The sequence below is a fragment of the Lepisma saccharinum genome, chromosome 2 (assembly GCF_977018435.1).
Source record: "Lepisma saccharinum chromosome 2, izLepSacc3.1, whole genome shotgun sequence".
Classification (NCBI taxonomy): domain Eukaryota; kingdom Metazoa; phylum Arthropoda; class Insecta; order Zygentoma; family Lepismatidae; genus Lepisma; species Lepisma saccharinum.
In genome coordinates, this window is record NC_139230.1 from 4,561,021 (window position 1) to 4,579,850 (window position 18,830).

The window sequence follows — 18,830 nt, forward strand, 5'->3', positions numbered from 1 at the left end:
GTAAGTTCAACATCGGAGAGAAAGGCGATATTGGTCGTATTATACTGTAGACTGTGAATATCTGAATGCCGCTAAGTTTACATACAAAAATGGTGATACCGCGCAGCAACATATCGCTCGAGTGGGAGGTATCGATCATTAGTCGTGTTCGAATTGAAGAAGTTGTAGACCGGGAGTTATGCATGTCTGTCTGTCTGCATGTATGTATAAAGTTTTATGACCCATCTAATGGAAATTAATTCAAATTGTGTCGTTGCATTAACAATAGCACAAGAGCGCAATGACTAAGACATACTTATCAAAAAGCTGCAGACCTTTTGTGTTTCTAAAACGACACTTTTTATAACTACGACTGAAGTTCAAATATTTCCATTAATTTTGCATTGATCTGAGAATCAATTATCTACATGAAGTTCTAACAGAAAATCATTCATGAATAATAAATAAGTATAGAAGTACATATACTCTCAGTAGGGATCCCAGGTTGGGAACAAATTCCGAAATGAAGAGCCTGGAGAAAAAACCAGAAGAGGAAAAGACTTGCACACAATCTCCTTCAATTCGAACTCAAACTTTACTTTCAGAGAACACATTATCTGTTCTTGTCAGTAAAATACACTCTCAACGACGAGATAATTACTTAATCGAATAAATTCACGTACAAACTTCCATTCCGAAATGCAATTGTTTCGAAGGGATATTTGTAGAATAACCATCTACCCGTACATAGCTGAGATCAATCGAAATAAAGTTGAAATAATATCAATTCGATGACCGCTCTAAACCTGAAAAAAGGCAAAGCCTCGTTATCATTCGCAATCGAACGCATCGGAATATATGTATCTGCAGAAAATATCAATTCTTCCTCACCGAAACCTGTAAAAATATAATTCTTCTTACCTGAACTGTAGGAGTCGGTCGAGGAGGCAGACAGGGACCTGCTTCGATATCTGCTGGACTTCTTCATCGCCCCAGACGATTTTGCGTCCTGTAGAAAAAAGGAGACGCACTCATAATGGTCATTTTTCTTATTGAAAGCAAAATAAATTAATATAATTCTTTAAAACAATTTACCAATTTTACTTTTGCGGTAATATTTTACATATTCATAGTTTTCATATACGTGTATCTGCATGAATGAGGCAAAATAAACTTAAATAATTTCTTAATTAAGCCTACATAAATAATAAAATCATAAATTACACTGCCCTCCAGAAATTAAGCAACAACAAGAAAATGTGAGATAAAAGAGAAAACAGTTGGAGAAAAGAGAAGAAGAGTGGTGGGCACGCTGAAAGAAAGCAACGAATGCGTTAGGGAAAACAGGTGAGTCATAAAGTGCGATCATCGTGCCCTCGCACGGATTTCTGGCGTACCAGGTTTTGGAGTCGAAGACGCGCGTTCACGGAAGAGGTGTGTGTCTCTATCTGGAGAGTGCAGAGGTGAGTCAAGTGTGCGGAAAGGGTCGAATATGGCAACCAGGCATCATTTGGCTGATGAATTACGGTGGCGTGCCATCGGTAGACTAGAAGCAGGGTAGCGTCAGGACGAAGTGGCCAGATGGCTCAATGTCGACCGTTCAGTTGTCAGTAGGTTATGGAACAAGTTCCAGAGAACGCAAAATGCATCGCGTAGTTTCAGTGGAGGTCGACCGCGTGTGACATCGGTCAGGGATGACCGATATACGCTGGTCTAGTGAACGTCACTTCCGGCGCTGTTGCCATAGCAACAGTATACCTGGCAATATACAACGCGTTGTCCGTACTTTCCCCATGCAGTGAGTATTGGAAGCGGACCGCAAGGGATACCTTTTGTTCTCAGTGACAGGGTTTTTCAACGAAAATGGTAGTATGTATCTTACACCATTGTAAAGATCAGATTCAGAAGAATACGTACATAAAATACAGGTTGCTTACAGGTGACAAGTTAAAGAAACAATGGAAGAGCAAAAGCAGGCACGCTCCATGGCAGTGACCGGCAACTTACGATTTCTTCGGTTTCCGCTACACAGGCTTGCTGACGGGTAAATGAACGTAAGTCGCATGTCTGTGGTCAGATATGTCTTATTGCTATGCGTATGATTACAATCATTGTGCACATTAGGCATATTTCGTGCCTTTGCACTAATGGGTATTCAAAAACTACAATGCATTTTCTCGATCGGAAGAATACATATGTGTAATACATAGTCATAGACGTCGAAAGAAATTCTTGTAGGGGTAGTCAGGCCATTGACATATTTTAATAGTAGTAGTAGTAATATTGGGAGTGTCTAAAGTGATTTCAGTCAATAGCCGGAACAGCAAACTAATGAATAGGGACGAGTACTGCTAGTACTAATATCAACAACAATAATAAATGCATATGAAGATAACAATGGTTTATTATTATTATTGATTGGTTGATTTGGTGTTTTAAGTCCAGTTTATGCACAGTAAGGCTAATCGGGACTGGACCTACAGTTTAAATTGTAATCCGAACCACTATGCGCCTCCACCGTATTATTATTATTATTATTGCATCCAAAGTAAATGTGTAAACTCAAGGTGTATCACGCCTGTTCTTTCAGGAAATTAGATTCGCATTTACATCTTAAACGAATGTCACTTTCCAAAATATATTAATATTATGTTCTTGAATTTCCAGAAATTCTGAATAATCGTAACACGTAAATAAGCGATTTCTAACCGAAAATATTTTACTCCCAATTATAGATTATGAGGAATTGAGATAATACGATAGAAATCTCTCCCCTAGAAGCTTATCTTCCCGCTTCTTGGAAATTCACCCCTTTTTCGAGTTATGCATATCGCTGTGTACATTAAGGACTATTGAACGAAAGATTGAACATGTGATAAATGCAGTGGCGTAAATAACACCCCCGCGGTGCGCGGGTGAGGCGCACGAGCTTTGGGGCGCAGTAAGAATGATATTCTAAGAAAGACCAATAGTTCACTTTCGGCGTTAAAATATATTTTCAACCGAACATATTATATTTTATGCCCCTAACTGCAAACTGAAAATGTTAATCACAAGTAGAAAGTGGATTACCAGATTAGAAAACAAAACTTCATTAGCTGAATGGTTTACGTAGCCGAAGGGTAGACGACAGGCAAGAGAACACACTGGCAACGCTAATTTTCACCCTACTTACAATTTTTACCAAACGGAAAAGAGAAGTTTAAAAAAAATCTTCCTCGACGAAATGATTTTCCAAGCTAAAATTCATCAAAAATTCCTTGAGAAGCACAATGTCAGGAATGAGAGCGATCGAGCTCGAAAACTAGGAAACAAGAATTTGCTTCCATGTAAAAATGCAGAGGACTGGTAATGATCATTTGACAATATCGTAATTTTTGTAATAACAGTCTGTTTTCATATATAATTATAATATATATTTTTAACAGCTTCTCTGTTGTCTTAACCTTTCGTATCAGTTTTTACATTGATTCAAATTACATGTATGCATTTTCATGTTTTTATATACCTAATATAAATGAGGGCGTGAATTAATATTTTAGAAAAGAAATATATTTGTATATTTTTAGACGAGTATGGGCGCACAACTGAAAGTTGCGCGCGGGGGAGGGAAGGTGCAGAGCATGTTAGTTACGCTACTGGATACATTCCAGGCGCCTGGAGCCTACTGATCGACCTGAAGGTGTTTTCAGCTTGGCAGCCCATTATTAATTACAACAAATTGTTTTCATTCTAATATTTTTGCATTAAAGAACATGATAAAGTGATAAGTTGAAATAATAACAAGATAATGATGGAGAGAGGAAAGGGCACATGTTGTGTTCAACCCTTTTGTCCTCGTAATAGGCTCGTAACAAAGGAATATTGGTTATGTAAAATATTTAATCTGGTTCACGTAAATATAAAGAAAGCGATTGGATTCCAAAACCGGGGGGGGGGGGGGGGGCTAGGTGTTAAAACTTGGAGGCAAAGACAGTATATTTCCCTTTGTAGATATTAAGATTTAACATAGTGCGGGGGCAAAAGTGGGGGGAATTGCCCCCTCGGCCCCCCTAATTGCCGCCACTGAAAGAAAGATAATAAACATCTCTTCGCACAGACACAAAGCTATTGCAAAATTTTCGAAGAAGTGCTAGTCACAACACGTGCGACATCTAAATATCGCTTTCCTTAACATCATATTCTTTCCTTCATGCTTGCTTTCACCCTTACTTTGACGACGCCTTCTTATCTTGTGTATCTGAAACTAAGAAAGCGGTTCTCCTTACATGCTAACCCTCCATCCTTCATTGTTTTCGGCTCATCTTTCCAAAACCTCAGTAACGCTCTATAGCCAAACGCCATGTTACCGACCTTAGCAACGACCGTAGCAACCGGTTGTTTATTGCCAATATGGCCGCACCCATGCGCGGGACCAGCAGACGACTTGACCAGCGTATATCCGTTTGACAAGTCGGCGTAACAGGTCCGCAACAGCTACCCAAGTGCGTGCAGCGGCTATTGCTGCCACAGGACGGCCTATGTCAACGAGTACAGTACGCAGACGGCTACGCGAGGGTGGGTTGTATGCCAGGAGACCAGTGTTGTGTATACCACTCACCCAGCGTCAGAAGACAGCCCGCTTACGTTGGGCACGAGAACATGTGAACTGGACACTGGACCAGTGGCAGTCCGTTCTCTTCACTGATGAGTCCAGATTCTCACTGGACAGTGATTCGCGACGCCGATTGGTCTGGAGAGAGGCAGGAACTCGTTTCCATCCCTCCAATATTGTTGAAAGGGACAGATATGGTGGTGGAGGTGTGCTTGTATGGGGTGGCATTTCTATTGGTGGACGTACTGACCTCTATATCCTCCCACGTGGCACCATGACAGGTCAGCGCTATAGGGATGAGGTCCTTGCACGTTATGTGGAACTATTCGCACGAGAACGAGGTCCGGGCTTCATTCTGCAGGACGATAATGCCCGTCCCCATAGGGCAGGACTAGTCGATCGGTTCTTGGACGAACACCATATTCAACGCATGGTGTGGCCATCCCGTTCCCCGGACCCTAACTCCATTGAACACATGTGGGATGCTCTGGGGAGACGTCTCGCTGGTCTTGTGCCCCCTCCACAAACACTCCAAGACCTTCAACTGTCTCTCTCCCAACAATGGACCCTCATACCCAATGAGTTGGTGGACAACCTTATTGGCAGCATGCGGCGGCGTTGTGAGGCGTGCATTGCTGCGCGCGGTGATCATATCCCTTATTAGTGTCAGATAATGGTCACTTTCCGTCTCCAACGTTTACCACCTGTGATGCTCCATGCGTACATTTAATTTATCTTGCCCACGAGTGTACCTTGTTTTGTGTTTCTTCTGTTCTGTAAGGCGTGGGACACTTGTTTCTTTCGTTACAAATAAAATATGTACACCCTCCGGCCTTGTGTTTGATTCTATTGGATATCACCATTTGTTGCTTAATTTATGGAGAGCAGTGTAGTAACATAAATGTATAACAACCACATTTAGAGTCGCAGGGCGAGCATGTCAGTGAAGTCTTTGGCATTACCGGTCCAAGTTATTTAATGAAATTTTTATTTGGCACATCGATAATCTACTAAAATTTAAAGTTGCTGTAGAATTAGACTATATTTTGAGGTGCGTGTTCATCCAGGTTAATGCTTGGTGTTTCCATTCACAAGGACTTATCTCATTCCATTAATTTCCTAGAAAATCTGTTTATTTATTTGAATTACTTCTCATCATAGATAACACCTGATATCACACGTAATGTTAAACAGTTTTACCAAAATATGATTCATTCCCTCAAATTCATATTTGATGAGGGTTGTTATTGATGATTCTCACAATTAATTGCTGCTTTAAAAGATTAACTTTTCCAAGTTTGTCGTATATTATCCCTTTCGGTACCTCAGTAGCTGCATAGAATGAAACTTGATTGATATAAGTGGGCCACGAAGATTAGATTAAAATCGAATACATCACTTCGGTAAATCCGCTCATTCAATCACAGATGCCCCAAGAGCCACAGTAACTTAATATATTACACCTAACGTCCAGGCCGACTTGTTCAAGACTTGATCTGCAGTTAGATACGTCATTCAATTTAACTCAATTATCACAGGAACTGCAACAGTTTGTGTTGCTCAAGACTTATCTAAAGATGTGACATAATTTTTGCACAGATGGACAGGAAGGTAGAATTCAGGATCCATGTGCAGGGTCACCTTAACATTTATGAGAAATAATTAACACTTTAGGGAGTCACCTTGTCAAGTGTGACTTCTACTCAACCATATATTACATAGAATACCATACCATATATATCAAATGTTGTATCAACATATACCTGTATGTCCCAGTTTAGCTATATAAAATTTGAAGTTCTCTCCATATTAATTTCAAAGAATTTGCCACTTCCTTTTATCTTGGATATGAAAAGTCGTTCAGTTAGTAAAGGTAAGGTCAAGTTCTCCTGTGCATATATTCAGGTGGTGTGATCAGCACCACGGTCCGGCCGCCTCTACCCCCTCCCGGGTTGCCCCCGGGTACCCATTGATTTGAGGCTGGGTAAGCCCCAGAACCGCTTTATGCGGGTACAAAAAGCCGGAAAAATTCTGACAGATAATCCAACCCGGGAATTGGACCCGGGTCTCCCGCGTGGCAGTCAGACGCCCTACCGACAAGACCACCGCGGCTCCATAGTCGTTCAGTTCGTGTTTCAATTATTTAATTTACTCATTTACACTTGCTTATATTTTGAGGGTAATTTTTTCTATTCGTTAGGATCTCATAAATGAAAATATGAGTCTTAAATGCCTACTTGCTTCACGGTGTAATAACAGATAATGCGAAACGGTTTCTAAACTTTGACACTTTCCACACACTTTCATCAAGCGCCTACGGAAATAAGAAATAAATCATTTATTTAAAAAATTGAATTTGTAAGTTCTATACGATTACACATACATTAAAGAATTTCCTCTCTGTGCGCCAACGTTCCAAGGTAGCCACCTAGATGCTCTTATCGTTCTACAAACAAGGATTACCTACCTTGTTGGTTCAGTCTGCAGCATTGAACGCGTAGGGGCTCAATAACATTGCAGAGGAGAAAGGCTCTTGGCTCCTGCGGGCCTTTGTGGGAAAGGTGCAGAAGGGGCGTTGTGTGGTGTTCCCGACACAATTTCGTGTCAAATGTCAAGAGGTTATTGGCAACTGAGAAGGATACTTTCGTTGCAATGAACACTGCTTTGTAATTTAATTGTTACATAGCGTTTCTGACTCTCTGCGTTGATCGCAATGGATGGACAGTTAACTGATGAAATAGAAGAGAGAACAAGTTTCAGAGTTGCACGCAAACTTTCAAAACATATTTTACTTAATTTTATGCACAAGTAGGTCAATCGGTACTGGACCATCAGTTTAGAGTGGGATTGTATCCACAGGATTGTGTATACACCTGAAATCTAACCCAGGAACCTTCCAATACAAGCCGAAAGAGTTCACACTACGCTATAGCGAGGCTCAAAGTCCTCCCAAATTTTTAGCTTTATGAAAATTACAAGATAATGGTAAAAGGTAAAGTGTTCCCCTGTGCATAGCACCACGCCATGAAGGCGTATAGCGGGTGTGGGGGTAACGCCCCACACTTTCTTGATCCGGTCGTGAGTGGGGGTGATGTGATCAGCATCACGCCCCTGACCGCCTTTACCCCCCAGGGTTTCCCCCAGGTACCCATGTTATTCGCCGCTGGGTGGGCGCCGGGGCCGCTTCCACCGTTAGAAAAGTTCCCGGATTTGAACCGGCCGGGGATCGAACCCGGGACCTTTAGCATGGTATTCAGACGCGTTACCGACTGAGCCACCGCGGCCACACAAGATAATGGTACTATTTTTAATTTTCTGGAACCTGAGATGCAAAGTAACGAGTATTTTTTTTTATGATTTTGCAAATACAATGTATATCATTTATCAAAATAGTCCTGGATGATATTTTATGGGCTTGAAAACTTTTTGATTCTACCCACACCCCCCAAGTTAGGCTCCAGATTCGATTCTGCCTCCCTCCCAAAGTTAAACTCCAAATTCGATTCTGCCTTTCCAAAGTTAGGTCCCAAGTTACGCCAATGGGGAAATACTTTCTTGTTTCACAGTTTGGAACACAAACAGCTAGTCAAAAGAGGCCATCTAATGAGCATTGTTAGCGCATAACTTCACACGTCATTATGCGAACACCATTTGTGCAAAAGAAATCCGAACTGCACCTAAGTAACAGAAACAACTCTATTTATTTCTGATATAGATGACACAGATGGATAGGTGGAACGTATGAACGTCACGTAGGGATTTTTTTATCCAGTTTTACTACTTAGTTCCAAAAAACTAGTTTCGCATTTCAACATAAGCATTTCTATATCTTTACCTTGTTCCCTGTTATGTGTGCTTATCGCAACTTCAAGGACGTAAGAAACTGAAAATCACGTACTCAAAGAAAAGGCAGCAATCGAGCAAAATAGAGTCGCATTCTATATCCGCTAGGTTATCTTAGTTTGAAAGGATTTGCAGATACCTATTATGTCACATCGTTTTTACATACTATACGCTTAAATATAAAAACATTGAAATGTAAGTAGTACTTTGGTTCTTTAGTGTTTGTCAAGGTGATGTATCGCAAGTAACAAAAAGTAACAAATGTTATTGAATTTTAATGTCAGGTTGTATACGAACAAAAGTATTTTCTATTTTTTATTTTCCGTCCCTTTTATGCATTTCTAGGTTAACTGCGACGATAAGCATGAATGGTGAATTGACGAAACAGATAATGGAACAAAATCAACGCCAAGTCCACGAGTTACCCAATATTCCAACCTGGAAACACTCGCTTCGTAGCTCGCAACAGTAACTATTCCGCCACGGAGGGTGGACACTATTTCAAAAGGTTTGGTTTTGGTCCACTTTATGCACAAATAGACTAATCGGGACTGGGTCTACAGTTTAAAGTGCGATCCGAACCACTATGTTCCTCCACCTGGTATCGAACTCGGGATCCCTTGATTACAAGACAACGACGTTACCGCTCGTCATCGGGGAAATACATTATTTCAAAAGGGTAAATCTATATTAACATAATATAGTTTCCATTCAAAAGATATAATCTTTTCCTGTGTTAAAGATCATAATTAAAACTTTCAGCTTTCGTGATGTTTCATGCCACTCTTGCCTAATCGCAACGATGTTGATAAATGATCGTTCGATGCAATTTATGGGACCCTCACAAAGGAACACCCATGTCCTGACAAAGACTCAAACCCGAAACCTTTGGTGGCGAGACGGACCACCGAGGAGGCTACTAGCAATAAGAGTATCGCGTTGCAAAGTCAGTGGCGCAGGGTTCGAATCACGGATGTTAGTGTTTCTTCTCTATTCCATCAGTTCATCATTCATTTGTATCATAATTATTAATCTGAAGACGATAAAGATAAGTGTTATCTTCGGTTTCGTATATTTTGATCAAGGTGTTTTCGTGGGCCCTGTGCCAGTTATTCAACTGAGATGAGAATCGTGGCTGTAAAGGGGTGCTGCACAGAGAAAACAGGTTTTTTGGAATAACCCAAAAAAAAAAAAGTTTCTAGTAACCAAACATTTGTTTCAATTTGCGTAGTTACCAATTAAATTTGAGTAGGCTAAATAACTCTCTAGCCTTCTTAAACCCGAAGGTTTATGGATGCAGAAACACAGGCCTTCCATCTGTCCCTATCTTGAGCAAGATCTATTTACCCTTTTCCATTCCTACCGATTTGCTTTAGGTCCATTTCAACGTTATCCCTCCATCTACTGGTCTCTTACCATCAGGTTTCCTATTGAGATTTCTCTTAGGCTACCATTTCTGTTTTTGGTTTATGATTATCAAACAGCTTAACAAAGTCTGTTTTGTTCATTCAAACCAATCCGTTGTGTGCGTGCGCGCACGTGTTTGTGTTAATCTATAAACTTTCAGGATCTTGTACTGTCAGGGAGCTTTCAGACCGAAGCGACATGCTAGACGTGTCACCTGGAAACCAACCTTCAGAAATAAATGAACCTTTCATACCGAAGTGACACTACAAGCTAGCTGCACGTCTCGCTCGAACTGGGCCATTTCTCTCAACAGCGTGCATCGTGTCACCTCGCCTCTTCTGCGGACTGTGTAATTCTGCGTCACTTGTCACTTCGGTGCGAAACCCGCGTGTCGCTTCGATCTGAAAGCTCCCTAGAACATCGAATTTCGTGGAAATTTGATTCAAGAAAGGGAAACGGTGCGTGCCCCACGGCAATACAGACCACTAACTCACGTCAAACTATGGAGGAACCGTCGTGTATGCAGATATAAAGCACACATAATTAATATTGTTGGAACCAAAAATCGACATGGGAACTTTCAAAAGCTCAGAAAGCTTACTTACCTAATTGCTGTCCCGTGACGAATGCTGAAATTACTTGCGAGGAATTAATTTTGAGAACCACTGCCGCACATTATATAATCTGCATACACATCTAACCCCTAAACTTAAGATCCATAAACTCCAAGGTCACTTGTATCTTAATGATTCAGGGAACTCGTTCTTTTGCGATAAAACATCTCGTTTGCTATCAAAAACTCGAACAAGGAAGTCCACATACCAGTGATAAATTAAACCTACTGTGAGACTTAGATCAATGCAATCAACGAAACTGTTATGTTTATTCATTACATTATTTTATGTAATGTATTTCGAATGAATAGCATACACATGGATCCTCAACTTTGCTGTGCGACGAATTATTGTAGTTACTTTCGATTTCATGGTGCTTTTATATATATATATATATATATATATATATATATATATATATACACACACACACACACACACACACACACACAGTGTGTCTACTAAGTTTTGAGGTGGCAACATTGTAACAAGATAAATGCTGCAAATGTGCCATTTGGTACATGTACTTCGTAGTGTCACATGTATTCAGTGTGTAGTGAAATTGGTGTCTGATTCGGTAGAATATTGAGTGAGTTACAGCTTTTATACTACAGGGTGGCTCAAAAAGTCACTTAACACCCCCGGTACAAGGCCACTGCAGCGCACAACATGGAAATGGTGATGACCAATCGTTGTCAGGCCAAGGGGGTACCACATTGACGCCACCCGCACGGTCGGCGGCCATCTTGAATTCAACTTCAGAATTTTAAATAGGAAAGGGGTGATATGATATATCAAATCAGGCTAGAATTTCACGAGAAATGCAATGGTGAAGGTTTTTTTATGTATCTTTAACCACTAAAATGTTATGGCTGAATTCTTGTACCAATTTGCTCCTTTTCGAGGTGTTACAAAAATGCCTTAAAATTTGTTTAGCGCATTGGTAACGCATCGAGATCAAAGTGACGTCTAGGGAGAGAAGTTCGCATGCAATTGCACAAGATTTTAATCGCATACATCCATGAAGAGCTGTGCATTATGAATGGTTGTCGCGAACAATTACAGTGTGATGCTTCCATTAAATGAAGTCCTTCACAGTGACAAGGCTAATGTTTATGTTCATAAGGAAGTTCATAAACAAAATATTCGATGCTTTTTATCTGATAACCCATTTTCGACAGATCAAAGCTGAATGGTTAGTGCTGGTAAGTTAATGGTGTGGCGGTGGCGTGCTGTGTGGAACACAATTGGTTAGTCAATTTTCCATCAACGGAATCTTAAATGCTTAGGGCTACTTGGATTTGTTAAATAAACAGGTTTTTTCTTCCTTGCTTATAGAAGAAGGTAGTTTTTTTTTTTTCAATAGGGAGGAACACCAGAACACTATGGGAACGTTGTGAAGCAGTTTCTGTCCAAAGTTAGTTATCAGATGACAAGGGTCGCATATTCTGTTTATGAACTTCCTTATGAACATAAACATTAGCCTTGTCACTGTGAAGGACTTTTAATTCAATGGAAGCGTCACACTGTAAATTGTTCGCGACAACCATTCATAATGCGTAGCTCTTCGTGGATGTATTCGATTAAAATCGTGTGCAATGGCATGCGAACGTCTCTCCCTAGACATCTCTTTGATCTCGATGCATTACCGATGCGCTATACAAATTTTAAGGCATTTTTGTAACACCTCGAAAAGGAGCAAATTGGTACAAGAATTCAACATAACTTTTTACTGGTTAAACATACGTCGAAAAAACCTTCACCATTGCATTTCTCGTGAAATTCTAGCCTGATTTGATATATCATATCACCTCCTTCCCATTTAAAATTCAGAAGTTGAATTCAAGATGGCCGCCGACCGCGCGGATGGCGTCAATGTGGTTCCCCCTTGGCCTGATAACGATTGGTCATAACCATTTCCACGTTGCGAGCTGCAGTGGCCTTGTACCGGGGGTGTTAAGTGACTTTTTGAGCCACCCTGTAGTGCAGTGTTTTGTACCCTAGTCATGCATTTGAAAACAGAACAACGAGTGGCGATTAAGTTTTGTGTAAAACTCAGTAAAACCCCTTCAGGAACCGTTGAAATGCTGAAAACTGCTTACGGCAATGACACATTTTGTCAATCCAATGTTTTCATTTGGCATCGTCGATTCCGTGATGGTGAGGAAGATGTGGCGGATGATCCCAGTGAGGGTCGTCCCTCCACCAGTCGAACTGGCGGTAATGTCGAAAAAGTGCGACAAAAACTGAATGAAAACCGAACACAGTCACTGCTGATGATTGACTATTGCAGTTGTCTGCAGATTCAATTTGGAGAGCTTGCTAGAGAGAGTACGACGAGTGAAACCAGAGCTGGTTGAATCTGGTGCTTGGTTCCTGCAGCACGGCGATGCCACAAGGCATTTATTGTCCAACTGTTTTTGGCACGGAAACAAGTGATTGTGTCAAACCATCCGCTTTATTTGCCAGAATTGTCATTAGCTGACTACTTTTCTATTCCCTAAATTCAAATCCCACCTGAGGGGCCAACGTTTTGACACCATTTTGGAAATTGAAGAAGCTGTGACGAGGTATCTAAACACAATCCCAAAAGAAGATATCCGCAGGCAGGGGCATCTGTACAGCCATTGTACAGCCATATCACTAAGTGTGTAGATTTAGGAGGTATGTGCATCGAAAGCTAAACAAGGCTTATGGCAAGTCTCACATATTTACACTTTTTTATTAAGCCAGTCTTCAAACTTTGTAGACACACTGTGCTCGAAGTGGAAATTCCTATCTGGGGGGGATGCTTGGTCAACTTTGAGAATAGGGGGGTTGGTTGCAAGGATCAGCATGGAGAATATGCAGAAGGTGGGAGGATGTTTATGCAAATTATCGAAGCTAGAGATGTTCCATGAAATTTTCTTAGCTAAGGGGAAAGCATCTTCCGCGTTCCTCCCACTTTGATCACTTCCTCCTAAACTCGCACTTGTTTGAAACTAACTTGATTTATTGATTAGGTTTATTTTACTTCGCTTTTCTGTCACTTTTGGCTAATCGCGAAGATGAGAATGAATGACGATTATTAAATGATTAAATTGATACACTCACAAAGAACATCAATCGAACCCTGGATCCCTGACGTCGTAGCGAGCTGTGGAAACCGCCGTGGAGGTTGCTTGTTTGAAACTAACGCTCCTAAAAGATGAGTCCACATGCATTTTACGTATAGTACGTTCTATTGATTGCAACAGGTTGGCCGGAATATCACGAAAATCTTCGTACCGTCGTCTTCTTGCGAAAATTCCCTCGCGAGGACGAGCAAGATTCCAAATTGAATTTATGAATGAAACATGGGAAGCGACACCTCGAAAATCAACGAAAAAATTCCAGCAGGCACCAATTTGTATAGCAAACCGTCGCACAACTCTCGGGTTACGTTCTGCTGACAACACCGCCATACTGTGATGAAGAGACATGCAAACTTTTGATTTCTTATATCGGTATTTCTAAATATAATTTTCTCATTACGTCTTAAGTTTGTCTTCATCTCTTCTTTACTTTGGTTGTAAATTTTTATTATTTATTAACGTAAAATGGGAATTATAGAGAATTCACGAAAGTATGCTAGTAAATAGACAAAAATACACTTTGTTACCTCTGCAAATCTGGGTAAGTTTAAGTTTGAAATGTGTTCGTATCAACAAAACTTATGTTATCTTTCTCGAACTTATATTTTAACGTATTTCCTCCTTCTACTCTCAGTACTAAAGCGTGCGAATTCTCCATAAGGTGAATTTTTAATAATCTTTAGCTTCTTATGGGGGAGCTGGTTGCACACAAATGCCTATATATTCATATTCCTATTGTTTTCCGTTCATATTTCTCTTGGCTCTGTAGAAAGCATTCTCCATTTCGTGCTAGATACTACATTTCCAAATTGGAGCATAAAGATGAAAGTAATCTTTCTGCCAATTTTTTCCTTGGCTTCCAAAATGCGTGACGTGGGACCTCCTCAAGCGCAGATTTATTATGATTCATGTTTCATGTTTCATGTTTTTTACTGTAGTGACATTTTAAGCATTACCCTATTGGTGCTTCTTTTCGAGGTGTTTAGTGTTCATGATTTTTTTATTTGTATTTTTAAAGGGGTTTTGTATCTACTATAGTTATTTCGATGATGACGACGAAAGCAGATTAAAGAGAGGAGTAAAAACTAATATAATGCCTGGGCTCGAAGTTAGAACCTTCGTATGCAATATCGTGAGTCAAACACAAGGTGCTCACCCACTGAGGCGGCTGACCCGTGAATTCCTATCGTATTATTAGCAACTGTAGTGTGCCGTGTTACCAACAAATAAGCAGAGATAAAAATCTAAGGAATAATATTTGCGGGCAATGGCATGTTCAGTCACTCGTCACAACTAGGGCAATTTCAGCCGCAGCGTTGCATTTTGAGAAAAATCACATCGACCGTAATTGTGATTGTATACAGTCAAGTGCCTCTGAAGAAACATTCTCGCATTCATTACTGTAATTGGATTTTCACAAAACCACTTTCTGCAGGTCAAAGGGAACGCATTGATAAACAAACAATTATGCTTCAAACTTTCTGCCAATCTACAGAAACCAATTATAAATAGAGTTTTCGCAGAATCAAAAAGCAGAGTCAACAAGATGAATTTTCAAGAGGTGAATTGCAATATCAATTTCTAGTAGTTTATGCAATCGAAAGTTAACACTGTGAAAAGACGGAGACGTTTGATTGATTGATTTGGTTTATTTTCCTTCGCTTTTCTGCCACTTTTGGCGAATTGCAAAGATGAGAGTGATGTATATATGATACAATTGATGAAAGGACACCCATGTCCAAGCCGGGATTCGAACCCGGGAACCCTGGCGTCGTAACGCGTCCAAGCCGGGATTCGAACCCGGGAACCCTGGTGTCGTAACGCTCTATGCAAGACGGAGACGTAGTTAAACTTAAAATTAAATATAACTTTTTGCAACTTTAGTTGTAAAATATGTTTTAGATACAGTGATTTTCATCCTCTTAACAACACTGACACATGGACTGTATTTCGTGATAGACAATATTTCTATATATTTAGGAAGTTGAGGTTTGCCCAAGTTGCCAGTCACCTTACAGTTTGGTAAGCACGTCAGATTTATTTGAAGAAAGAAGATACTTTCTAAGATATAATGCCATTGGGCTCCCTAGAATCCTAATAAATATAGTGTTCTCGACAAATTTCACTCTACATACGTATGTGAATTCACAATTTGCTTCTTTGAAAATACTAAAAACAACCAACATATGCAGGTTTCTCTGGAGCTTTCTCTTACCTGGAGTTCAACAATAGGTTCACGGAAAAGCAAGCACAGTGCTCACGCTAAGTATCAAAGTGTGCTTGTACATACAAAATGTTGAGAGCATAAATAATTGTTGTAATTCTCTGAAACAATATTATAATTACATATTGGCTATAAAAACCGTAGACATAAAATCAAATAAAGCAGGATTGTTGTAGATTACAGATACTGCTGGCTTACGAAAGCATTTCACATCCAGTATGCGGTTTGTCAGGCCTATTATAGACTGCTGAGTTTAATATGCTCTTTAGTTTATGCTCAAATGTCTTCATAATAAGACGTAAACATCACTTGGAAATATATTATGATGATGGTGAATTATGAGGAAAGTCACATATCAAGGATATTTCTATTTTTTTCCAACACGCTGTTGAAAGACCCATCATTTAAAGAAATTGGAATGACAAGTCTTTTCTTTTATGTCAAGAATTTCGCTCCAAGAAATTTTACAAAATATCTTTCTACGAAGTGCACCTTAAATGATAGAAAAAATATACTTTAACTTGCCATTTACTGAGATTTCTACCTGTGTATATTTTATAGTGCAGGCCAGCCCTCAAATGAGGTGCTCCTATCGATCGCCTGCCTGTCTGCAACATCTATTTAACTTTGCAACAGTATTCGAGGCAACAGTACTTGGAGATTCTCTCAAGGTCTGCATTGGGTACAGAGCATAGAGTTCTACAATGGAGGGAAAGGGCAAAGAAAAATTCAGTCTAATTAAAAGTTTCCTACCTGTAAAAATCAAAACTTCACATGATCCTTTCTTCGAGTTTTAAAGGAAACTTTTACAATAAAAATCAAGTTCATAAGTTTTCCTATAGTTCCTCGAAGTCAAATCAAATATTTCTGCCTGAGTCAATACATGCTGACAGCGTATATGCTGTGTCGTGAATTGTGGATACCACGATATATCATTAAAAGAAAAGTTCTCTGCTTTGGAATTCCTGATATTCCTAAAATCCCTAATATTATTATATTTGTAAATATATTATGTTTAGAAATAAAAGAACCCAAGTATGAAAGGAGACAAAAACATTATTGTTGCAAATGTAAACCAAAAAGACATAATTTAATATTCATTTTGTACGTTTACGTTAAACTTGCTAGTCCAATCGATATGGCGTATGACTGATACGCGGGAGACCCGGGTTCGACTGCCGAAATGGATAATAATCGGGTGGTGATGGTGCTAGTAGTAATAGTAGTAGTAACAAGGTTGAAACGCCACACCACATCCATCTCATATTTACAACTTACGGACTTCAAGGAAAATAATAGGAACTGTGTTGATCCTTTTTTCGCGAACACCGACGGCGGAAATACGCAACTATAATGCATTGTTTGCATAGTCTTCCGGACACCCCATCCTCTCCCAGAGAGCGCACGCCGTTCGTCACGTACAAGTTCGACAGGAAAAGAGAGGATGGCAGGTCAAATATTGAACCTCGCTTTGATTAAACTGAGAATGCAGTGCCATATTTATATTTTGGGGAGAAATTTGCACGGTTGTCATTTCTGTTGAATATATACAGGGTGATTATGAACAATGGGGACAAATTTCAAGGGATGAATTCTGACTGAACAAGGAACAAAATCAGATCCGCAATTGTACGTGTTCAAAGATAAATGGCACAACCCACTACTGATCATAAATGTTGTGTTACTAAAATTAGTAGAGAAAAAACTTTGAAACAACCTACATTTATTATTTGTTAAGAGAAAGCATACGATAGTGTACCATTTATTAAGTTATGGGGTGTTTTAAGAGGAATGCATACAAGTATAATAATAATTCACCCAATAAAACAGTTATATAATAAACTAATATACAAGAAAATACCACGTGGATTGAGACATAAGGATTAAGAAAAGGGTGTTTTCTATAGATGAGGCTTTACAAACTTGGAAGAAAAACCCTGCAGGATGGGATTGTACAGTATATTCTGGATTACATGCGGATGATCAATTATTAATTGCAACAGAATATGTAGATTTGGAATACATTTTAAGAAAACTGAGAATGAAAATGAAAAAAATGAGATTGAAAGTAAACATTGAGAAAACGAAAGTGCGTGACAATTGGAGAAAATCAAGGGAGTTAATATTCGAAGGCGGAAAAATTAGTAAAGGTGAAAGTCATAAACCTGAAATGGGCGAAAGATTAAAGAAAGGGTAGAGAAGGCATATAAAAATTATATTGTGAGATCCCAATAAAATTTGTAACACAGAATAAGAATGTAACATAATAGTAAAAAGTACTTTATTAGTTGATTTCGGTACAAAAATGTATAGAATAATAGTAATCTCATTGTCTCACACACAAACACAACACACACACCGGACGGCACAATGAAGGTAAATTGTGAATTGCCATGTGCAGTCAATCTTTCCGCAAGGTGAGGCCAATGGACTGAAATAAAATCGCCAATAGTAATAACATGAAAACAGAGGACAACATCTGCTTCAGTATCAGTGTAACGCCTTTCCTTCAAACAGGATGTAAAATACGTAAGAAAGGAATGAATATAACAATGAGCAATTTGCCTACTTTTATCCTAACCGCAGATAGAACGAGGTTCAGGTGGTTTAGGGACTGGGTCCCTCACGTCTAACCCCGTGTATGTATGCAACCTGGAGAAACAGAAGAGTTAAATGGGTTGCCGAAGCGTCCGGATATGAAGATGAATCTTCCGGAGAAGGGTTGATATTCTACGATAAATCTCAGTTTGCAAGCAGAAACTGACGTCACGTGTCTTTGTAACCGAGAGTCAACTTCCACCTCGTAATATTAGACCAAAAGGAACTCCAGAGATACGGCGGTTCAATTTGCCAACGGAGATAAGGCGCGTCGATCGCGTGGGAAGGTTCGTTAAGCTCTGGTCCGTCCACATCAGACTGGTACTTTTTTTAATGGAAGAGGTGGAACGTTGTCTGCAAAACGTCATCAACTTGAAATAAAATCATCAATGAGATCATTTGTCTGAGTGGTCAGGTGTTTAAGAATACGAAAATACAGAAGGATCGATCAATAAAGG

At 39.7% G+C, this 18,830-nt stretch overlaps 1 protein-coding gene across 5 annotated transcripts in view; it reads right to left on the reverse strand.

Moving 5' to 3' along the window:
- Nucleotides 1–18,830, reverse strand: part of LOC145983879 (adenosylhomocysteinase-like 1) — a 355,689-nt gene that overhangs the window by 238,103 nt on the left and 98,756 nt on the right. For 4 of the 5 annotated variants that reach the window (XM_083116951.1, XM_083116960.1, XM_083116961.1 and 1 more), the window contains one exon: nucleotides 901–988. In XM_083116951.1, the coding sequence (XP_082973077.1) occupies nucleotides 901–988 (88 nt within the window). Of the gene's footprint in view, nucleotides 1–900; nucleotides 989–18,830 lie in introns of those variants that run through there. The other variant, XM_083116963.1, reaches the window with a different exon arrangement.